Source organism: Oncorhynchus tshawytscha, linkage group LG06, assembly GCF_018296145.1.
Source record: "Oncorhynchus tshawytscha isolate Ot180627B linkage group LG06, Otsh_v2.0, whole genome shotgun sequence".
NCBI lineage: Eukaryota > Metazoa > Chordata > Actinopteri > Salmoniformes > Salmonidae > Oncorhynchus > Oncorhynchus tshawytscha.
Window position 1 is genome coordinate 65,749,610 of NC_056434.1, and position 25,640 is coordinate 65,775,249.

General features: G+C 40.6%; 1 protein-coding gene across 1 annotated transcript in view; it reads left to right on the forward strand.

Annotated features, from left to right (window-relative positions):
* Positions 1 to 23,914, forward strand: part of LOC112252903 (synapse differentiation-inducing gene protein 1) — a 46,482-nt gene extending 22,568 nt beyond the window's left edge. The window contains exon 4 of the mRNA XM_024424597.2: positions 23,073 to 23,914. Within this exon, the coding sequence (XP_024280365.1) occupies positions 23,073 to 23,231 (159 nt within the window). The 3' untranslated portion in view covers positions 23,232 to 23,914. The remainder of the gene's footprint in view (positions 1 to 23,072) is intronic.
* The last annotated feature ends 1,726 nt before the right edge of the window (positions 23,915 to 25,640 follow it).

The following is a 25,640-nucleotide window of genomic DNA, read 5'->3' on the forward strand; positions in this document are numbered from 1 at the left end:
TTCTTAAAATCAATACACAGAAGTATATATATTTTTAAACATGCATATTTAGTTAAAAGAAATTCATGTTTGCAGGCAATATTAACTAGGGAAATTGTGTCACTTCTCTTGAGTTCAGTGCAAGCAGAGTCAGGGTATATGCAGCAGTTTGGGACACCTGGCTCGTTGTGAACTAATTTGCCAGAATTTTACATAATTATGACAACATTTAAGGTTGTGCAATGTAACAGCAATATTTAGACTTAGGGTTGCCACCCGTTTGATAAAATACGGAACGGTTCCGTATTTCACTGAAAGAATAAAAGTTTTGTTTTTGAAATGATAGTTTCCGTATTGAACCATATTAATTACCAAAGGCTCCTATTTCTGTGTTTATTATATTATAGTTAAGTCTATGATTTGATAGAGCAGTCTGACTGAGCGGTGGTAGGCAGCAGAAGGGTCGTACGCATTTATTCAAATAGCACTTTACTGCTTTTGCCAGCAGCTCTTAGGAATGGTTGATGCACAGCGCTGTTTGAGTTACAGCCTTTCACCTCCCGAAATTAGACTGGCAATACTAAAGTGCCTATAAGAACAACCAATAGTCAAAGGTATATGAAATACAAATGGTATAGAGAGAAATAGTCGACGCGTCATAATTCCTATAATAACTACAACCTAAAACGTCTTAACTGGGAATATTGAAGAACTGGGAATATTGAACCACCAGCTTTCATATGTTCTCATGTTCTGAGCAAGGAACTTAAACATTAGCTTTTCTACACGGCACATATTGCACTTTTACTTTCTTCTCCAACACTGTGTTTTTGCATTATTTAAACCAAACTGAACATGTTTCATTATTTATTTGAGACTAAATAGATTTGATGTATTATATTAAGTTAAAAGTGGTCATTGTTCATTCAGTATTGTTGTAATTGTCATTATTACAAACATATAAAAATCGTCAGATTAATCTGTATTGGCTTTTTTTGGTCCTCCAATAATCGGTATCGGCGTTGACAAATCATAATCGGTCGACCTCTACTCTGGAGCGGGATCGATTTGGAGGTGGAGGGTCTGTTATAGTCTGGGGCGGTGTGTCACAGCATCATCGGACTGAGCTTGTTGTCATTGCAGGCAATCTCAATGCTGTGCGTTACAGGGAAGACATCCTCCTCCCTCATGTGGTACCCTTTCTGCAGGCTCATCCTGAAATGACCCTCCAGCATGACAATGCCACCTGCCATACTGCTCGTTATGTGCATGATTTCCTGCAAGACAGGAATGTCAGCGTTCTGCCATGGCCAGCAAAGAGCCCGGATCTCAATCCCATTGAGCACGTCTGGGACCTGTTGGATCGGAGGGTGAGGGCTAGGGCCATTCCCCGCAGAAATGTCTGAGAACTTGCAGGTGCCTTGGTGGAAGAGTGGGGTAACATCTCACAGCAGAACTGGCAAATTTGGTGTAGTCTATGAGGAGGAGATGCACTGCGGTACTTAATGCAGCTGGTGGCCACACCAGATACTGATTGTTACTTTTGATTTTGACCCCCCCCCCCTTTGTTCAGGGTCACATTATTCAATTTCTGTTAGTAACATGTCTGTGGAACTTGTTCAGTTTATGTCTCAGTTGTTGAATCTTGTTATGTTCATACAAATATTTACACATGCTAAGTTTGCTGAAAATAAACGCAGTTGACAGTGAGAGGACAGAGGACATTTTCTTTTTTTGCTGAGTTTATTTGGCCATATTGCCCTACCATGTTTGTTGCCCTAAGAGTAGTGTAAAGTTGATAGACTCTTAATTCAACATTTTTCACAGCTGTAATGGCTGCCAAAGGTGCTTCCACCAAGTATTAACCCAGGGGTGTGAAGACGTACACAATCAAGAAATCTTTATTTATTTTTTATTATTTGAAGGTGCAATATGCAGAAAACGCTCCGCCATTTCCTGGCAAATAGTTTGCCTAATTTCAGTTTGTGACAAAACAAGCAATGCGTAGTGTAGAGAATCATTGTACAATTTTAAACAGCGGTGAAGTTCCTTTTCAATAACCACAAATATTATATTTTCAGCTGTTTGAAGCTAGTGTACAAAACTGAAAGTAAAAGATGCAAAAATAAAACTGAAAAACGCAAGCATAGAAATAGTGCACATAGAACAGATCTACCGCTTCTTGGACTTGCTTTCAATAAAACTGATAAAAACTCTACATTTTATGTGAATTTGGTTGGGTTGCCCAAAAAGTGACATATTGCTGCTTTAATTTGGAACTTTCAAAAAATCCTTCACTTTGAAAATGTGGAGTATGATGTGAATATCAGTAGGGGGAAAAACTAATTTTCATAAATGTTTTGATTTTTTTTTTTTTAAGCAGCAGAATGTGACGACTGCAGGGGGTGTGTAGACATTCACTAGGCACTTTTTTTGTCAAGATCTACTGGCAGGAAGGTATTCATTGTTAAAATGGAAATAAAGTAGCTCAATATTCTTTATTCCTTTCCAATGTGCCAGACAGTGGATCTGCTGCCTGTGTGCCTGTTTTTTAGTTGGATGCGTCATATATTCAATATCAGTATTCAATATTCCTGTGTGTTTCGGTATAACATTTTGTAATATAGGACAGCAGAGCTACGGTCCCAGGGGGCTGCCTAGTAGGTAGAGAGCGTGATGAAATCGATGCATTAGCTGTTGCTTTTTTTCAACTCACAGGTCACCAATGGCAGTTAGAAGAACAGATTATTTTCATATAAAATAAATCAGGGACCTGATTTAAGCTTTTTTTCAGTCCATCTAATGTTAGAAAAATAGGACAATTTGTTTACAGCCAAAGCATGCGCCTAGACAATGTTATTTTCTCTGTAATGTAAACCATGGGTTTGTTATGGCACCATGGGGACCACTAAGGACACCATGAGATTGAATCCTTGCTATTTGCAGGAAGGGCTTAGCTGTAATAACACAAAAAAACATGCCTTTAGTGAAAATTCCCTGTTGTTTCACACCATGTACAACATAAATCCTCTATAAAAACATGTAACCTTGTACTTTGTATAGTGTTACCATCTTGATTGCGTCTTAGAACCAGGAAAATGAGCAAAAGGACATTGATTCAGTTGATAGATGAGAGTGGGCTTGATGAAGATGTTAGACAGTTGTTTTCTGTATGTGTGTAATGATCTCATATCTCTTGTGAGCTGCTCGAAGCCTCTGGCAGCAGCCTGCAACCCACACTGAATCACTCTGGTCTGACTGCACGTCACGTCTCAAACACCTACATCTCTCTCTTATGCTCCAGGTTTTTATAAAGTCTGCTCGGTTGGCATGGGCAACACAGCCCACGCTAAAATCAATTTCCTAAAATTCAACTACAAAGCCTTGTAGGCACAGGATACAAACTGTTGCAGGCTGAAATTAAAACAGAAAGCCACATCGCCATGGTGGTAGGTTTTGAAGTGCTTTAGGGCACGTTTCAAACTCAATCCACGGAGGGATTGTCTGCTGGCTTTTGCTCCTCACTTGTACTTGATTGATTAATTAAGGTCACTAATTAGTAAAGAACTCTCCCCATCTGGTTGTCTTAGTTGACAGGAAAACCCCACAGACACTAGGCCTTCCATGGAATGAAATTGACACCCCTGGTTTAGGGTATCATCAAAGATAAGCTATTCAAAGCAACCATTATAAGTTCCTGAAAGGAACAGGAAAACGTTTTGAGTCTCAGTGAATTGAAAACCCATCCACAAGCATGTTAGACATGCTCCAGAACTTTGGCAACTAGTAAGTCTCTTTTTTGAAACCTCCCACTTTGGGCTGGATGTGTCGATTCTATAGTTCATATTTTATTTATTTAACCTGTATTTAACTAGGCAAGTCAGTTAAAAACAATTTCTTATTTACAATGACTGCCTCGGAACAACCTTGTTCAGGGGCAGAAAGACCATTTTTTACCTTGTCAGCTCAGGGATTCGATCTAGCAACGTTTCAGTTACTGGCCCAATGCTCTAACCACTAGGCTACCTGCCGCCCCGTATCTGCATAATCTATGAGCAGAATGACTGTCTTTCCTCAATTAGCCACGAAGTGACTGTTTTCTGGAAGCGGTGCAGCGCCATTTTCCCTAAATTTTCCCACACTTGGGCCCGCCCCCCCTAGCAATTCGAGTTTCAGCCAATGAGTTTCAGCCCCTCGCCATTTGAGTTCCAGTTAGCAAGATGCAGAGGGAAAGAGAGAGCAATGCACATATGTGGCGTAGTACGTCATTTTCTGGGTCCACTTTTGGCTCGTGATCGACTACTTTCAGAACTATTGTCTAAAATGTATACAAAATTACCGGAGGAATCTCATGAATTAAATATCTGCGGATCATCTTCTTCCTATGAGTTGTCCACGTTGGCATTTTAGGAAAATCGAAGGTGGTCTGCAAAACATAATGAAATCAAGGGAAATGCAGTCTTGAGAAAGCCACCTACGTACACACAAAAGCTGTTGAAATCATCTCTTCAAAAAATGTATAGACACAACTTCCTGTTTGTGCAGAATGGATCGGCACTGACATGTGTTTATTGGATCAAGAGGTAGAAGCCAGAACATAATTAAGAACATTATTGGTATTTACATTTATGTAAATTGGGTAATCTGACAATGTGATAATTGGATGGAAAACCATGCATAGATTGACAAAGGAACTGCTTCAGTAAGGCTCAACAATTTTCTTCTCCAACCTGTATTTGTGTAATATAAAGATAATCCATGTTGTCTACAGCCCACACATACAGAGTGTGTGCCATAGCATAGATTTCCTTTCAACACCTCCCCCGGGAGTTTGTTTCAAATATCAATCACCTTGAGTGCACTTTAATCAAGATCAGGTTATTGCTTATGGGCCTCTCTGTGAAGATGTGCCTCAGATTCACGCTCAAAGCAGAGCAGAAAGCAGCTTCTGTGTCGATTGGTAGAACGTTAATAAGAGCTGTGTTTTGAGTGGTGCACTTGGTTTCTGCATCTCAAGAGCAACTAAAGGCCGTTGCCCCATTTTAATTGGTTCCCGTTACCTTTTGTTCAGCTCAACACTCCAATTAATTTCCTCCTTTTGAGAAGGAACGAAGCAATCAATACACAGCTCTTTGGGGCGACGTGATGTAGGGGGAAAAAAGCTTTAATCACAACCAATCTAGATTTCATGGGTGAGATTGCAGGGGACCCACACCCCTCCCCCACCCTCTCTATTAGATAGGCAACTGTATAGCTACTGGGTTGTTTGTTAAAAGGTAAATGAATCTGTCAGAATGACTTGGATTTCTGCACAGTATTAGCTGCAGTTTTTGCTCATTAGTATTTTTCTTCCTCCTATTCTGTTGTCACGACGTATCAATGTGATACATTGATGACTTTTTGGAAAGCCAATCAGTTTAAGAGAATTTTGTCTTTTGTTCACCCAACTTTGAACATAAATCCAATGCTATAGTGACATAATTTTTTTATTTCATGTTAGTTAAAAAGTCAACCAAATGTAATTAAAAAATAGACGTTGAACTGACGTCTGTGCCCAGGGGGATCCTTACTCTCTACTGTTACTGTCTCAAACTCAAAGGAGAAGCATGAATTGGCTTTCATCAACGCAAAACTCCCAGACTGACTCTGACAGAATTGATGGCAATTAGGCTGAAACTTGAGCCTGTTTTGTATAATAATAATACATTTTAATTTGTATAGCGCTTTATATTAGTTATCTCAAAGCTCTAGTGAGGAGTTTTATATGTATATATATATATAACATCATACATTTAGAATGAAAGCAGGTAAAATGGCAATAGTGTGCTAGGTGCTAAATACATTTTAGATTGGGACTAGGACTCAGAAATATATAGTCCGTAGTAGTGGATTTTAAGGCCAGTTTTAAAAGTTCAGAGTGATGGAGTGGCTCTCAGATGGTCAGGGAGACCATTCCATGGGCAAGGGAGCAGAAGGCTCGGTCCCCCATAGACGTGTCTTGGGGACATGAAGCAGTAGGGATTGGCTGGAGCGGAGAATGCGAGGTGGCTTGCTGATTGAGATGAGGTCGCTGATGTAGGTGGGACTCCATCCATTCAAGGCTTTAAATACAAGCATGAGACTTTTGAAGTTGATCCGGTAGTTGACCAGTAGCCAGTGGAGTTGGGCCAGGATTGGGGTGATGCGGTCTGACTTCTTGGTCCTGGTCAGGACACTGACAGCACTGTTCTGGATTGGTTGGAGCCTCTGGGGGTCTCCCAGCCAAATCACTACAAACAGTGCTTTGTCGTAGTCGATCCGAGAGAAGAAGAAGGCGTGGATGAGTTTCTCTGCGTATGTCCTGTCAATAAATACTCAGATCATTGCAGACACAGTTTCTGTTTTTCTTTTCCTGGAAGTTTCCTGGGGTAAGGAATGATTTGGGGATTTTCAAGTCCCTCAGTTGCCTGATTCTCTTCTCTTTTTTTCAAGCTGGACTGAAGTGTTTGGGTACAGTTTCTTTCCAGTTTCATTACTGTTACCTGCAGTGAAACAGTTGAGGATGACTATGTCCCTCTGACTCATCTGGCAGAGTGGAGAGCTCCGTTGATCATGCATATTGCAACCACCGCCACACTACTTCCCATCTCTTCTGGGACTTAGAGGGAACTATCAGAGCGAGTAAATTGTGAAATACATATTCAAGCAGGGGTTGATCTCATCTCTAGTTAGGCACCAACCCAAGGGAAACCTGGGGGAGAACGGGCTGGTTTGGAATGAAATCCTTCCATTTATCTCTGGGGATGCTATTTGGGGAAAATGCATAACTCTTTCAACATTTTAAATTGCATTTCTATGGGGGTATTTCCCTGGTTTGAATATGCCATTTAGTATTTCATTTTAGTGCTGGGCTATATATCGAATTAATTTGAGTTTATGTTTTAGCTCGATATTCCAAATGCCTGTATTGTAAGAATCACGTTTATTTATGTTATCTTTTAGTTTTTATGAACCCTTATGTCTGCTTGTTCTCATGTTGTCTTTTTGGTCTTGTCTCCTTCGCTCCTTCTGCTGTGACTGTGCACCTATGCTGTGCACCTTCCCATTTGCACACACACCCACACACACACACACACACACACACACACACACACACCAAGCCCCTCCCCCTGCCACTCATAACAACAAAGATGAAAGATCATCTTCCTCTCTTGACAACAAGCGGATTCCAGTCGCTATTTGCATTTGGGTTGGTCCAACAGAATTGGTTATATGGACACCGAAACACATTGAGACAATATTTTACTGTAGTAGACGACAACGTAACCTTTCTAACAAATACCCTTTTTCTGTTTCAACTCCTTAAATTTTGCAAAGAGCACACCCTGCTAAAACGGTAGTATCAATGAACATTGATTCTGGAAATGAATGAATGCACAGTTTCTATCTGCACGTGTGTACTGCTGGCAGCATTTTAGCCACAGACTATTATACTGTCTAGTTTGGTCTTTATAAATGTGCATAAGCATAAAATACTGTTATATAAGGAATTGGGAACTTGTTCTCATTCTGAAAAACAAGGTAGGCCACATGATTTCAACACCCTGAACAAAGTAGACAGGCTAGCATGCTGTTCAAACAGTTGGAGACGGACAGAAGGATGTGTTCAGGGTTGCCGGGTCTAGCTAAAATTGAGCCCAAGGACCACTCAACCTGGCCAAAAGGCCTGAAAACTAGCCCCATTCTTTTTCACAGCAAGAGAGGAGTTGATGTGTTTATATAATAAATCATTTTTTTCCCCATAATGTTATCGAGCCAATTAAGAAGGAATATCGTAGTAACTTGTAACGTAATTAAAAGAGTAAAAAGTATGATTTTTCATGGTCTGATATACCAGGACTTCCAACCAATTAGCATTCAGGGCTCGATCCAGTTTTATAATTGTAAATAAATCCCCTTTGTGGATGTGCATAACTATAGAGAAATCAGACAGGAGAGTTTGAGTGATGAAAGTTGGACAGACGATCTGAAAATCTCTGATCAAGAAACAGAGGAAGAACATAAAAAAACTTTTTGGCTATTTTCTGACCATTGGGATGTTATTATGTGCCAGATGTTAAGACTATACACCGTTATAAATGGCCTATTTGTGAGATTGACATTTCAATAGGCATAGGCTACAAACTAAAATCTGGCTTTAGGATTGTAATTGAATTTTGACATGGGTTTGCTAAGATAAAGGCAGGTAGTTTATAGCCCCTGATAGGCCTACATCTCATTTCAGATAGTCTATAGTAGCCTAGACAAGATGTAGGCAAGATGTGAATTGAACGATTTAGCAGCTTGCTTAGTTCAAATTAACAGACAAATTTATCCAACATTAATAGATTTTGAGGTAAGAAGTGCTTGTGTTTCCCAATAGCCTGCTGGAATAGGCTACTGAGGATGGGGTCTTAATTTCAATCACTGAATTAAATGTTAATAATATGTATATGAACTGAATATGCTGGTCAACAACAACCAATGTTTATTTTTTAGATTTTTTTTTAACCTGTAGTCTAATCTGTTACCATCAATCTAATTCTTTCTAACAATTGATCTGCAATTGCGATATTTTGATAACTTCCAATTGAATGAACGAAACATGTCCATTAATAATTGCATAACAGTAATTGCATAACATAAGGCTACAACAACAATAAACAGTGATTTATAGGCGATTTATTCAATTGGTTTGCCTGCTCCAGGTAGGCTACACAAGTGGCACAAATTTAGGGCGTTCCATAAATTCAATTTCAAATTTCCACTCGGGCAGCCTAGAGATCCAAGAACTGAGCATGCATTAAACACTTTGCTAGATACAGTTTTCCTTATCCTCTAATGATATATGACATTCCTGGGAGTGTGTAAATGTGCTTTTTTTATCATAGCATTTTTGTATGCTCCCTATAGTTATGTACTTGAAAATGTATAAATTGACCAATTGCGCACATTTAGGCAAACTTCTGGCAGACTGTTGGGTAGTAATGTAATTCTTCACAGGAACTTTGCACACACACACTGCTGCCATCTTGTGGACAACATCTAAATTACACCTAGAATCCTATCTTAATGTATAGCTTTTCGCTTACATTTCAAAGATGATTTAAAAAATAATGCGTTTAATTCTTCTTTTTTTGTATTATCTTTTACCAGATCTAATGTGTTATATTCTCCTTCATTCATTTCACGTTTCCTTTCAAATAGTATCAAGAATATGCATATCTTTGCTTCAGGTCCTGAGCTACAGGCAGTTAGATGGGTTGGGTATGTAATTTTAGATGGAAATTGAAAAAAAGGGTCCGATCTTTAAGAGGTTTTGGAATGCAGTTTAGACTCCCTCTGAGCGAATGTATGTAATGTGCTCTAGTGTGCCCGAAGTCATTATTTCCATTATTTTATGATATTCATCAGTTTTTGCTAATTAATATGTTTTACTGAAAAAGTGTTGGAAATAGGTGCCTACGTAATAACAATTTAAATACCACGTTTCGCGCATGCTGCTTCCTCTCCTCTCACTCACGTGACTCAATAGCTGTAATGCTCTCTCAACACACACACACACACACCCCTCCGGCCCTCCCCACCACTCACTCAGCAACAGCCTGACTCACTGCCTAACAGTCTGCAGCAGATCACAGTGAAATATATAGGTTTTTAAGAGAGATGCCATAGCGGCCGCGGTGCAACTTAGAAATAGCCCAAAAACCTGCCACGTGCGACCAATACATTTTCACCCACAACATAGTTTTCAAAGTAGCCCAATTGTGGGAAAACTGCGAACATGGCAACACTGGGTGTGTTCATAACAATTCAACTGTTCTATCTTGTTAGCTGGCAAATAGATCCATGTTAGCTAGACTTTAAATATAAACAATTGCTGGCCACTCACTAGCAGGTGGGCTTGTGCTTGAGAGATTGTTTATGAGACCTATAATACCTGCTACAGGAAGTGTGTTATTATTAGTGAATGTGCATTATGCATGGTTCTGGCTAAATCTGTAACAAAATGGGCATTTTCATAGACGGACAGTGATTATTGCAACAACAACAAAAAAGCAGTTTCAACTATTGGTAGTACACACCGTTGTACAAGATCTTCAGTTTCTTGGCAATTTCTCGCATGGAATAGCCTTCATTTCTCAGAACAAGAATAAACTTACAAGTTTCAGAAGAAAGGTCTTTGTTTCTGGGCATTTTGAGCCTGTAATCAAACCCACAAATGTCCCGATACTCAACTAGTCTAAGAAGGCCAGTTGTATTGCTTCTTTAATCAAAACAACAGTTTTGAGCTGTGCTTAACATAATTGCAAAAGGGTTTTCTAATGATCAATTAGCCTTTTGAAATGATAAACTTGGATTAGCTAACACAACGTGCCATTGGAACACAGTGATTGTTGCTGATAATGGTCCTCTGTACATGATGTAGATATTCCATTAAATATCAGCAGTTTAGAGCTACAATAGTCATTTTCCACATTAACCATGTCTACACTGTATTTATGATCAATTTGATGTTATTTTAATGGACAAAAAATGTGCTTTTCTTTCAAAAACAAGGACATTTCTAAGTGACCCCAAACTTTTGAACGGTAGTGTATTTCGGGTGAACAGTTTAGAAATTACAGCACTTTTTGTATGTAGTTCCCCTATTCTAGGGGACCAAAACTATTGGGACAAATAACAATAGCATATGTTTCTAAACACTTCTACATTAACGTGGAGGCTACCATAATTACGGATAATCCTGAATGAATCATGAATAATGATGAGTGAGAAAGTTAGACGCGCAAATACCATACCCCCTCCCACCATATTTTTTTAGGGGTGATATGTGTGTCTAAATTTCAAAAGCATTATTCACGATTCATTCAGGATTATCCGTAATCATGGTAGCATCCACATGTAATGTAGAAGTGCAGAAGTACATGGGTCCATTTACTGGCCCAAAGATTGATTAAACTGGGAGCGCACCTTCCGAACAGATTGAACAGCCTAAACACGGGATCTGCTGGAGATTAAATGGTCATTTAACTGCTGTGTAAGAATACTGTAGGTAACACCTCATTTAGTTTAGGTTGAGACCAGTATAGTGTGTCTCCACAGGATTTCCATTATCAAAGCCACAGATGCATGGATAAACAAGAATAGTCTTCTAGGATTCCGTTTCAGTATTTAATAGTCACATGTACAGGGTTGCAGGTGTGATTGCAGGGTACAGTGAAAATCTTAGGCTTTGAACTCCAACATGCAGGACCAGGCAAAATAAAAAATATGGTAATAAAAAACAACATTGGAAATAGAACTATATACACAATAACAACTGTGGCAGTGATGAATAAATACATGTCCATTGAGGTAGAGGCAGAATAAAGACTGTTTAGGGGGTGTGGGGGAATGACCATAAGGGGAGAAGCCTGACCATTGAGGGGGTGTGGGGATCAAGTGAAAAAAAATCTATAACTATTTTAATTTAAAAAAGTTATAATATACATATTAACAACCGCAACAGTGACTGTTGTTGGGGTGGGGGCAAAAGTCTGTGGGGTTGGACTGTCCACATATGTAGCAGGGGGAAGAGCTGCATGAGAAAGACTGTTCATTAGGTGGAGCAGCAGGTAAGGTAAGTGACCGTTGAGGGTGTGAGGGGAAAATGTCCATAGGGGGAGTAACAGGAGCAGGTGCTGCTCCTGTAGAACACTGTGCGGGCCCTCTGGGACAGGCCAAATTTCTTCAGCCTCCTGAGGTTGGAGAGTCGCTGTCGTGACATCACTACGTTGTCCGTGTGGTTAGACCATTTCATCTTCTCTGAGATGTGTACGGCGGCCCTGTTGATGGGGGCGTGTCCAGCCTTGTTCCTCCTGAAGTCCACAATCGGCTCCTTTTGTTTTGCTGTTAATGTTGAGGGAGAGGTTGTTTACCTGGCATGTTTACTATCACCTGTAACACTCAACCGTTTCTTCTGTCATTGGCTGAATTTGTTTTGATTCATTGGTGTCATCAAGGAGGATTGTAATTGGGATTGTTATAACTACTCTCCTGAGCATAATTTTTTCCATGTAGTTGTTATTCTTTAAATAAGGTGGTGGTGTATACAGATGGTGATGGGAAAAACACAGGATTATATGTGCAGCTTAATAATGACCTTTTTTTGTCACAAGATGATTATTATTACTGTAGATCTTACTTAAATCAATCTCCGTCATATCACATGGGCAAAGTTGAATAGGTCCCGACACCCTAAAGAGAGGTCTCAATGTTACGTTACCAAACTGCAACAATCTGTTTTTGCTACGCCAGTGTGTATAATCTGATTCACTGCTTTTAGAACATGCTCCACACAAATTGGCTAAGCTTTTTACATAATATTTTGGCACGATTGTGAGAGTGGGCCTTGTATGGAATAAGCTAGGAACGAAAATCCTCCTTGAGCGATGGCGGACATATTCCACAAAGCAAAGGTTTTTACCATGTATAAAAAATGTTTCACTCATAGATACAGTGGCAAGAAAAAGTATGTGAACCCTTTGGAATTACCTGGATTTCTGCATAAAATTGGTCATCAAATTGGATCTGATCTTCATCTAAGTCACAACAATAGACAAACACAGTGTGCTTAAACTAATAACACACAACTTGTTGTATTTTTCTTGTCTATATTGAGTACATAATTTAAACATTCACAGTGTAGGTCGGAAAAAGTATGTGAACCCCTCGGCTAATGACTTCTCCAAAAGCCAATTGGAGTCAGGAGTCAACTAACCTGGAGTCGAATCAATGAGACGAGATTGGAGATGTTGGTTAGAGCTGCCTTGCGCTATTAAAAACACTCACAAAAATTGAGTTTGCTATTCACAAGAAGCAATGCCTGATGTGAACCATGCCTCGGACAAAAGAGATCTCAGAAGACCTAAGATTAAGAATAGTTGACCTACATAAAGCTGGAAAGGGTTACAAAAGTATCTCTAAAAGCCTTGATGTTCATCAGTCCACTGTAAAACAAATTGTCTATAAATGGAGAAAGTTCAGCACTGTTGCTACTCTCCATAGGAGTGGCTGTCCTGCAAAGATGTCTGCAAGAGCAAAGTGCAGAATGCTCAATGAGGTTAAGAAGAATCCTAGTGTCAGCTAAAGACTTACAGAAATCTCTGGAACATGCTGACATCTCTGTTGACGAGTCTACATACGTAAAACACTAAACAAGAATGGTGTTCATGGGAGGACACCACGGAAGAAGCCACTGCTGTCCAAAAAAAAAAGTTTGCAAAAGTGCACCTGGACATTCCACAGCATTCCACAGTTTTGTAAAAAGGAATGGCCCAAAATTCCTCCTGACCGTTGTGCATGTCTGATCCGCAACTACAGAAAATGTTTGGTTGTTATTGCTGCCAAAGGAGGGTCAACCAGTTATTAAATCCAAGGGTTCACATACTTTTCCCATCCTGCACGGTGAATGTTTACGCGGTGTGTTCAATAAAGACATGAAAACCCATAATCGTTTGTGTGCTATTAGTTTAAGCAGACTGTGTTTGTCTATTGTTGTGACCTAGATGAAGATCAGATCACATTTTATGGTATTTCCAAAGGGTTCACATACATACTTTTTCTTGTCACTGTATATCCACAATGACCTATGCTTTCATGTAGTGTATACAGTACATGTATGTCCCTGTGGATGATAGTGTAGGAGCACTAAGTGTTTTGTTGAAATGTGAAAGATTATTTTCAGTCAACGCCCTCAGATCTCAAGGGTAGAAGATAATTGTCTAATGTGTTTGTAAAACACGTTTTTCATTCTGAAAATGGTTGTTCTCTCTTTCTCCTTACTGCATCTGAGGAACTGCGGTTGCTCCGTGGTTAATTCGTTTTGGTTTTGATTTGATTGTAATTCATTAAGCCAACTTAAATTGAACCAGTAATTACAGAGAACTGTTTCTCGCCTGTGCAGAACAATAGGGTTGTTAATCATATTTACATACTTAGTATGCTCATTTAACTGCTGGGGAGGGCTAGGTGGAAAATGGTAGTGTCTGTAAGACTCAACAACACCCTATGTGGCATCCTGTAGTTAAAACTGAGGATAGTTAGAATAACGAGACACAGACTGGGATCAATGTGGCATTTTGTTACATTTGTCAGTCATCTGAAACAAACCGTCTGTATTTTTGAAGGGCTCATGAGAGTCACTAATAAATCTTGATCTCAGTATGTTATCCTCCTCTTATCCTTTAAATAATAACATCGAAGCCATTCTATAGAGATATCTCTCATACACTGAGTGCACAAAACATTAGGAACACCTGCTCTTTCCATGACACAGACTGACCAGGTGAATCCAGGTGAAAGCTATGATCCCTTTTTGATGTCACTTGTTAAATCCACTACAATCAGTGTCGATGAAGGGGAGGAGACAGGTTAAAGAAGGATTTTTAAGCGTTGAGACAATTGAGGCATGGATTGTGTTTACCGTTCAGAGGCTGAATAGGCAAGACAATAGATTTAAGGGTTCCTAAGTGGCGCAGCAGTCTAAGGCACTGCACCTCAGTATAATAGGCATCACTACAGTCCCTGGTTCGAATCTAGGCTGTATCACATCCGGCTGTGATTGGGAGTCACAGGCCCGGCGCACAATTGGCCCAGTGTCGTCCGGGAATGGCCGGGGTAGACCGTCATTGTAAATTAGAATTTGACTTGCCTAGTTAAATAAAGGTTAAATAAAAACGAAGTACCCTTTTGAATGGGTTATGGTAGTAGGTGCCAGGCGCACCAGTTTGAGTGTGTCAAGAACTGCAACACTGCTGGGTTTTTCACACTCAACAGTTTCTTGTGTGTGTCAAGAATGGGCCACCACCCAAAGGACATCCAGCCAACTTGACACAACTGTGAGAAGCAGTGGAGTCAACAGGGGCCAGCATTCCTGTGGAATGCTTTCGACAACTTGTAGAGTCCATGCCCCAAGAAATTGAGGCTGTTTTGAGGGCAAAATATTAGGAAGGTGTTCCTAATGTTTTGTACACATTCATCAGTCATTTTCATGTCCACCTGCATGTTTCATTGTCCTCATTTACAATTCTGCAGGCAGCCGAAACAACCATGTCCGCTGACCTTTTCAAGTATGCAGAAATTACTCATATTCTGTTTTGTACACTGTATGTAATGTGATAGACAACACAGATCTATTATGGTTCATTGTCATGTTAACAAAGGCCTATATTACCTTCGCATAACTCTGTGAATGATTATACTGTGCATGTGTACTCACAACTTGGAGATAGTGAAGGTCATTGTTTGTGTCATGCCCGACTCCCCCTCCCCCCTGCGGAAATGTGTGTTACATCAAACACAGAGACTAGAGTGATAAAAAAACTTCAGATTTGAGTTCTTTAGTTCAGTTTTCTGCGTTCGACAGCGTTCAACAACAGCAAACATACGTTGTGCTCCGGTGACGTAGTGAAATCTTTCTCAGACTTCCACTAGAACTATGTTGTTTTTCGGTTTGGTATATTTTTTGGTTTATTGGTTTATTAGAATCCCCATTAGCTTTTTCCGAAGCAGCAGCTATTCTTCCTGGGAACCACAAAAAAACACTAAACATGGCAAGCAACAAAACTCTGATACAGTGACAGACAAGGAAAGTCACACAGATGTAAAATACAACGATATACAAAAATGATGGTACAAACGATACAACTAAAATGTGTGTTTGTGTGTCCCCACAGTCCCAGCCGTCCCATAAAATGTTGTTTTGTCTATTTTTCAAAGGTAATTTTGCTGTTTGCTTGAGTAATTGGAGATGGGAGTTCCATGCAGTCATGGCTCTGTATGTTGGAGGCAGTGGGTGGGAGTTTGATCTCTTCAAATGAAATAATACAATCAAGCCCAGATTAACCATGGATCAGGGATCCCCACGCAGGGGATGATCATCAGCCTTTGGTCCTCATGGTAGCATTGTTTGGAGTTGGACAGTTGGACAGAGACTGTGTGCGGATTTGTGTGTGTGTGTGTGTGTGTGTGTTAGGGGTGGGTTGTCCACCCAAACACAGTAAATGTAATCTATTATATACATAAGAGAGTATATTTGACCTCAATGGGAAGCAGCAGCAAAAACGTAAATGAATTGTTTGAATTACCTTGATTACCTTGGCTTCCAAGAATTAAGCTTTTTGATTTGAGAAATCATTATGCTTCCTTTTTTAAAAGATGATTACCTTGTTTTGTATATATCCTTATCTCTAATGAGTACTAGGTTTTAAGTTTATATTACCAATTTTCAAGTAGGAGGATTTTTAATCGATCTGAAAATGAAGCGATTATTGCGTAATATATTATTGGCCTTCTCTCTTGTAAATACGTCTGTAGTATATTTGTCATTGAGGGACGTAGGCAAGAGGGTGAAATCACATCTTCAATAAAAAACTTTTTACAGTTTGGAGTACCATTAAGTTCTTCAGAGCTAGGGTTAGTCTTGTTGACATAGTAAGTCATTAGGTAATGTCCTCATTGATTCAAGCACATTTTATCCGCGGTGAGTCAAATGAAAAACAAGATAATAGCCTTCCATGAAAGCTTCTAACTGAGGCTGCAGACAGGACTGAATCCAAAAACCGAATTCTCTGTTCCTCAGGCCTAGACATACGCCAGTAATATAAATAGAGCACAGAACTCCCTGCGCTCAAGGACTGAAATGTATGTCCTGACAGGAACCATTACATACATCTATTTGACTTGAGTTTGCATTGCAGGGCCACAGGGGTAAGTGTACAGAGGAACCTTATGTAGACTAAGGAGGCATCAGCACACACCGTGGACGTGTTTGCTTTGTTAACAATGGCACTCCACGATCATGTGTCAGTGGAAAGATATTCGATCACATTGACTGAATTCGATTTTTCTGTATTACAGAAAGCAGTGGACTGGATGACAGCTGTGTCTCTCCTCCAGACTACATTAAAACTGCTATTGTATTGATCATTGTAATGGAAAACATTTGTCCTTGTGACAATATTTATGTTTTGGCATGGCATGTGCATATTTAATAATTCTAGGCATCATGAGAACTATGAGAGAAAATGCATGTTCACTTAACCTATTAAGTTTATCTAGTTTATATGATGGAGCAAGAGAAGAATCCTGGTTCTGTTGAACATAAAAGCCTGGAATTTATGGACGATCCCACAACTTGGGTCACAAGTTACACAGATCCTAACACAAAGGTGGTGTTATCCCTCCCTGTGATTCCACATGATTGGTTATGGTCTTTTCACACACTGGTAACACATTTGAATTGAACTATGTGTCAATTATTCCAACACCTCTGTCCTTTGGAACTGTTTGGTGTGAAAATGAAATTGTCATGACAGGACGGACCGGTTCCACTGAATGACATCTCCGCTGCCAGCCTGGTGTTCACAATTATCAATTAGCCCCAACTCTGTAACCTTGAACAGCATAGGCTGTTACACAGGCAGCCCAATTCTGATCTTTTTACCAATTATTGACAAAAGAGCTGATATGATATGAAAAAATACCAATTAGTGAAAAAAATATCAGAATTGGGCTGACTTGAAAAACACAGCCTTAAATCAAATCAAATTGTATTTGTCACATGCGCCGAATACAACATGAAATGCTTACTTACAAGCCCTTAACCAACAACGCAATTCAAGAAAGAGTTAAGAAAATATTTACTAAATAAAATAAAAAGTAACACAATAAAATAACAATACCGAAGCTATATACAGGGGGTACCAAAACCGAGTCAATGTGCAAGTGTACAGGTTAGTCGAGGTAATTTGTACATATAGGTAGAGATAAAGGGGCCAAGCATAGATAATAAACAGTGAGTAGCAGCAGTATAAAAACAAAGGGGGAGGGGGGTTGTCAATGTAAATAGTCAGGGTGGCCTTTGATTAATTGTTCAGCAGTCTTATGGCTTCGGGGTAGAATCTGTTACCTCTTAAGTATTAGCCCCTTTTTTTTCAATTTTCCCCAAAAATGACATACCCCAATCTAACTGCATGTAGTTCAGGCCCTGAAGCAAGGATATGCATATTCTTGGTACCATTTGAAAGGAAACACTTTGAAGTTTGTGGAAATATGAAAGGAATGTAGTAGACTATAACACAATAGATCTGATAAAAGATGATACAAAAAAACTGTACTTTTGTATTGTTTTTGTACCATCTTTGAAATGCAAGAGAAAGGCCATGATTTATTATTCCAGCCCAGGTGCAATTTAGATTCTGGCCACTAGATGGCACCGGTGCATGTGCAAAGTTTTAGACTTGAACCATTGCATTTCCAATGAACCATTGCATTTCTGTTCAAAATTTTGTATCAAGACTGCCCAAGTGTGCCTAATTTGTTTATTAATAACTTTTCATGTTCAAAATTATGCACTCTCCTCAAACTATAGCATGGTATTATTTCACTGTAATAGCTACTGTAAATTGGACAGTGCAGTTCGATTAACAAGAATTTAAGCTTTCTGCCAATATCAGATATGTCTATGTCCTGGGAAATATTCTTGTTACTTACAACCTCATGCTAATCGCATTAGCCCACGTTAGCTCAACCGACCTGTGGAAGGGACACCGATCCCAAATAAGTTTTTTAAGGAGCCTTTTGGCGCTCCGGTACCGCTTGCCTTATGGTAGTAGAGAGGACAGTCTATGACTTGAATGACTGGAGTCTTTGACAATTTTTTGGGGCCTTCATCTGACACCGCCTAGTTTATAGGTCCTGGATGGCAGGAAGCTTGGCGCCAGTGATGTACTGGGCTGTACTCACTACCCTCTATAGTGCCTTATGGTAGGATGCCGAGCAGTTGCCATACCAGGCGGTGATGCAGGATACTCTCGATGTTGCAGCTTTAGAACTTTTTGAGGATCTGGAGACCCATGCCAAATCTTTTAAGTCTCCTGAGGAGGAAAAGGTGTTGTCTTGCCCTCTTCATGGTGTGTTTTGGACCATGTTAGTTTGTTGGTGATGTGGACACCAAGAAACTTGAAATTCTCGACCTGCTCCACTACAGCCTTGTCGATGTGAATGGGGGTTGTTTGGCCCTTTTTTCCTGTAGTCCACGATCAGCTCCTTTGTCTTGCTCACATTGATAGAGAGGTTGTTGTCCTGGCACTACACTGCCAGGTCTCTGACCTCCCTATAGGCTGTCTAATCATTGTTGCTGATCAGGCCTACCACTGTTGTGGCGTCAGCAAACTTAATGATGGTGTTGGAGTCATGGTTGGCCATGCAGTCGTGGGTAAACAAGGAATACAAGAAGGGCCTAAGCACGCACCCCTGTGGGCCCCCCATGTTGAGGATCATCGTGACAGATATGGTGTTGCAGAGGGAGGTGGGTGGTTGGGGCCGACTTGAAGTCCAGGATGCAGTTGCAGAGGGAGGTGTTTAGTCCCAGGGTCCTTAACTTAGGGATGAGCTTTGTGGGCCCTATGGTATTGCGTCATCAGTGCAGCTCGTGGCTGGGTTTCCCTTTGTAGTCCGTAATAGTTTGCAAGCCCTTCCACATCCGATTAGCATTAGGGCCGATGTAGTAGGATTCAATCTTTGTCCTGTATTGACGCTTGGCCTGTTTTGTTGGTTCGTCTGAGGGCATAGCGGGATTTCTTATAAGCGTCCAGATTAGTGTCCCGCTCCTTGAAAGCGGCAGCTCTAGCCTTTAGCTCAGTGCGGATGTTGCCTGTAATCCATGGCTTCTGGTTGGGATATGTACGTATGGTCACTGGTATTCCAGCTTTAGTTTTTGCTTGTAAGCAGGAATAAGGAGGATTGAATTACATACACAAAATAGTCCAAATTGGTGAAGTGAAATGAAAAAAATTACTTGTTTCAAAAAATAAAAAAATATGGAAAAGTGGTGCGTGCGTATGTATTCACCCCCTTTGCTATGAAGCCCCCAAATAAGATCTGGTGCAACCATTTACCTTCAGAAGTGACATAATTTGTTAAATAAAGTCCATCTGTGTGTCACATGATCTGTCACATGATCTCAGTATATATACACCTGTTCTGAAAGGCCCCAGAGTCTGAAACACCACTAAGCAAGGGGCACCACCAAGCAAGCGACACCATGAAGACCAAGGAGCTCTCTAAACAGGTCAGTGACAAAGTTGTGGAGAAGTACAGATCAGGGTTGGATTATAAGAAAATATCCAAAACTTTGAACATCCCACGGAGCACCATTAAATCCATTATTAAAAGTAAAGTATATGGCACCACAACAAACCTGCCAAGAGAGGGCCGCCCACCAAAACTCACGGACAAGGCAAGGAGGCCATTAATCAAAGAGGCAACAAAGTGACCAAAGATAAATCCTGATGGGGCTGCAAAGCTCCACAGCGGAGATTAGAGTATCTGTCCAAAGGACCACTTTAAGCCGTATACTCCATAGAGCTGGGCTTTGAAGAGTGGCCAGAAAAAAGCCATTTGCGTAAGAAAAAAAATAAGCAAACACGTTTGGTATTTGCCAAAAGGCATGTGGGAGTCTCCCGAAACATATGGAAGAAGGTACACTGGTCAGATGAGACTAAAATGAAGCTTTTTGTCCATCAAGGAAAACTCTGTCTGGCGCAAAACCAACACCTCTCACACCCATGGTGGTGACAGCATCATGCTGTGGGGATGTTTTTCATCTGCAGGGTCTGGGAAACTGGTCGGAATTGAAGGAATGATGGATGGCGCTAACTACAGGGAAATTCTTGAGGGAAACCTGTTTCAGTCTTCCAGAGATTTGAGACTGGGACGGAGGTTCACCTTCCAGCAGGACAATGACCCTAAGCTTACTGCTAAAGCAACATGTGAGTGGTTTAAGGGGAAACATTTAAATGTCTTGGAATGGCCTAGTCAAAGCCCAGACCTCAATCCAATTGAGAATCTGTGGTATGACTTAAAGATTGCTGTACACCAGCAGAACCCATCCAACTTGAAAGAGCTGGAGCAGTTTTGCCTTGAAGAATGGGCAAAAATCCCAGTGGCTAATTGTGCCAAGCTTATAGAGACATACCCCAAGAGACTTGCTGTCAAAGGTGTTGAAGGATGAGGAGCAAGGTGCAGCGTACATTTGACTTTATTTAAGAAATGACGCTGACAAAACAATAAACCAAACAAACCGTGAAGCTTAAGGCTATGTGCCATCAAACAAAGTTAACTTCCCACAAACACAGGTGGGAAAAGGGTACCTAAGTATGGTTCCCAATCAGAGACAACGATAGACAGCTGTTCCTGATTGAGAAACACAAAACATGGAATGCCCACCCCAACTCACACCCTGACCAAACCTAAATAGAGACATAAAAAGGATCTCTAAGGTCAGGGCGTGACACTTGCAGCTGTAATTTCTGCAAAAGGTGATATTGACTTTGGGGGGCTGAGTAGTTATGCACACTCAAGTTTTCTGTTTTTTTTGGTCTTATTTCTTGTTTGTTTCACAATTTTAAAAAATTGCATCTTCAAAGTGGTAGGCATGTTGTGTAAATCAAATGATACAAACCCCCCACAAATCTATGTTAATTCCAGGGTGTACGGCAACAAAATAGGAAAAATGCCAGGGGGATGAATACTTTTGCAAGCCACTGTACTCGTGATACATAAGATATTACACTTGTTAATGTCACGTCGTTGAGATAGTCTCGAACGGTGCTCATCCATTTTATTCTCCAGTGATTACACGTTGGCCAATAGAACTGATGGTAGAGGCGGGTTACCCACTCGCTGCCGAATTTTCACAAGGCACCCCCTCCAGCGCCATTCTTGGTCGTACGGTTACAACTATATTATGTGTGGCCTGCAGTAGTACTGCATGGCCGTGAAGCATAACCTTCACAATTGCAATTTGCATATTAAGTAATCATAGGTTCCTCTAAATGAAAACACATTCGTGGCTACCTTGAGAAGAACGTGAGCTAAAACGAACAGACCATGAGTACCTCTTGTATGCTATAAGTACTATGGTTTAATTGACTACCACAGCACCGCTTTAGTCATTCCTTGTTACGACTACCCTTTCCTCACTCTCCCTCTTTCTTTGTCCTCTCTATCGCTGACGTACTGTGTCTGAGTGATGGTGTAAAGCTAACGTCTCAGCGGGGCTCCCGTGGGACTCTGGGGTCGGCTACATGCATTAATATTTCAGCTACCCTGTCACGGGCCACATTCACACAGAAAAAAACATGGCATCAAATTCCAATCATTTTAGAAGAAAAAAAATCATAATGGAGCTTTCAATAGCCCGCAGGACTCCATCTCCTCTGACGCCCTTCCTCCCTCTGCATCAGTTGTTTCGCTGTAACATTGTGTTCACTCTACATTAAAATGTGAAATAAAGTTTTCTTGCCCCAGGGAGCCCTCCACATGAGTCTATGTTATGCTCCTGTCTGAACATAGAAAATAACAAGATAAAAACATCACAATCCCTTAATCTCCTGTCTTCACCCTCCATTTACCCAAAGGACAGTTTTTTTTCAACCTTGGGCCAAGCATCGGTAAGGTTATCAGCTTTCAGCCGCTACCCACCTCGTGATGAACTTTGTCTGGAATCTTTAAATGAGGATTGTGTTCATTAATAAATGTTTTGGTATTCAAACTTGCACAATTAACAATGTTAGAGGGGGCCTGTCTACAGGCGGCCTTTTGATTGCTACCCATAATGCTAAAGATAAAAGGCCTGCTTGCTAACAAACCAAGAATGGTCCTCAGCAAGGTAATAGGGGAGGTCAGGGCGGTATATAGATGACATAATAAGGAATACTTCTAGGGTATTGAGCTATATTAATCAGAATATCCCTATTTAGTATCCCTATTTAGTCTTGATAATGTCTTGTGGACTTCAGAATTATACAGGCCCAGTTGGAGAGTTGAGTCGCAGCGGATTTAGTTATTTATCCGCTGTGGGTTGCCATGTTTTGCTGAGCGCCTCCACAAGATCCCCCATACATTTCACTGGAAAGGGCCAATTTACTGTTTAATTTCCTCCTATTAATTGGGTAATTCTGTCTCTCTCTCCCCTTTGCCCTCGGTCTCTCTCTCTCTCTCTCTCTCTCTCTCTCTCTCTCTCTCAGACGAACAAGGCGGTGTCTAAGGGGGACTTACACTTGGCCGGCTCCAGCTCCAGACGTGCCCTCTTCCTGGCTGTGCTGTCAATCACCATCGGCACAGGCATATATGTGGGCGTGGCTGTAGCGCTCATCGCATACCTCTCCAAGAACCACCACTTGTAGCCTTGCCCTGCCCCCACTGCACTGTACTGACTGCACTGGGGGTATGGTTCACTTGGGGGCAATTGAACAATGGAATATGGGCCTGCAAACTATGGGACTATCAGGATGGACAGAACCTGGCCATATGGTTGACACAATTCGTGAGCTCTAACATGAGGTTCTTGATATGGATAATGGTATTTTAACAGTCAAGTTATTCTCTCATTTTCACCAAGAAAAAACGGAGACTGTTAGTCGTTCCATTCACAACTTATTTTCTTTTCTAGATGTTTAAAAATTGGTTTGAGTTTTACCAAGGCATAACACAGCCTGTGAGAGGTCAAACCAACATGCACTAAATATTACCTGTACCAAGAGCATATTGTACGTTTTATGGGGCATGTTCAATGCTCAGTTAACGGTGAGTTGTGGATGTCCAGCTACATTTACCACACTAACAGTCACATTTGGCAGCTCCTGTCGTGGATAAAAGATGTCACTCATCCAAACATTCAACCTGTATACATTTATTCAACGTCACATTGAATTGATCCGTGGATGTGACATAGTGCAGCTCAACTGGATAATTTCTCGGTTGAATATGACCAATTCTATAAAGTAATGTGATGGTTTATATACAGTGCCTACAGAAAGTATTCACACTGCTTTATTACAGCCTGGGGGCGGGGCAGACAGACATTGAATATCCCTTTGAGCATGCTGAAGTTATTAATTACACTTTGGATGGTGTGTCAATACACCCAGTCACTACAAAGATACAGGCCTCCTTCCTAACTCAGTTGATAGAGAGGAAGAAAACCTCTCGGGGATTTCACCATGAGGCCAATGGTGACTTCAAAACAGTTATAGAGTTTAATGGCTGTGATAGGAGAAAACTGAGGATGGATCAACAACATTATAGTGACTCCACAATACTAACCTGAGTGAAAAGAAGGACGCTTGTGGGGTATTGTGTGTAAGTGTGTGAGAAAGAAAATCTATTGAATCCATTTTGATTTCAGGCTGTGTAGCAACAAAATGTGGAATAAGCCGAGGGGTATGAATACTTTCTGAAGGCACTGTACATTAAAGTGACACCACACTCCAATACAGTATATTGGTGGCCCTATTATCTCAAGGCAGAACTGATGTTTCCTCGCAGCATAATATTTTGTAACACATGTTTCACACCTGAAATGTGGAGCTTTTGTTGTATAGCCCTACGACGACATGCTTTTGTTGTATAGCCCTACGACGACATGCTTTTGTTGTATAGCCCTACGACGACATGCTTTTGTTGTATAGCCCTACGACGACATGCTTTTGTTGTATAGCCCTACGACAACATGCTTTTGTTGTATAGCCCTACAACGACATGCTTTTGTTGTATAGCCCTACGACGACATGCTTTTGTTGTATAGCCCTACGACGACATGCTTTTGTTGTATAGCCCTACGACGACATGCTTTTGTTGTATAGCCCTACGACGACATGCTTTTGTTGTATAGCCCTACGACGACATGCTTTTGTTGTATAGCCCTACGACGACATGCTTTTGTTGTATAGCCCTACGACGACATGCTTTTGTTGTATAGCCCTACGACGACATGCTTTTGTGTTCCGTCAGGGATAGGAAGTGCACAGGCTGCAGCTCCCCAACAGGACCAGCATACACAGAGATACAGTACCTCAATGTTGATAGGCACAAATAAGGGGGGGAAAAGCCGACAGGTCCTTGGAGGCAGAAGCCATGCTGTAAATACCTCTATGCTTTTTGTTTATAAACATCCTGGAATAGATGTGATACATCATTTTTTTGTGCAATATTTTTTTTTCTTCTCCTGCTGTACACTGCTACTATGTCGACTGTCAATGTTTTGGAGACTCATTGGGAGAGTCAGTGTTTGACATAAAAGTGCTTGCAAATTAAATGTAGTGTTATGTCTGACGTGTCTGTGGTTTCACAATCTGACTTTGGTTGATCCAGCTGCAACTTTCTTAAAATGATTGTATTTTTTCTTCATGCACAATAGCTTTGCTTATTACAACATATACAGTATTACCACAAACAATCTGGTTAAAATGTTTTACAGGTTAGGCTATTTTGTTGCATATGCTGTCCATTATAAAATATGTTTAAAATAAATAAATAATAATATGCACAACATAAAGGCTTCTAAAAAAAACAAATATTATTAGACACACAAAAAATGATTGAGTGTTTGAAGTCCGCACAGATCTAAATTATGGACACTGCTCAAGCATCAGGTTTCCCCACTCACTCCCCTAATTCCCTCAGCTCACCTCCACTGCACATACTAGTACAACTACATTCAGCCTTTCCCCAAGAATGACTAATGACCTGCACGCACTGCATATTTCATGGCAGCAGAAACCTCTCGCTGCCTGTCAAATATTAGCTTGCCAGAC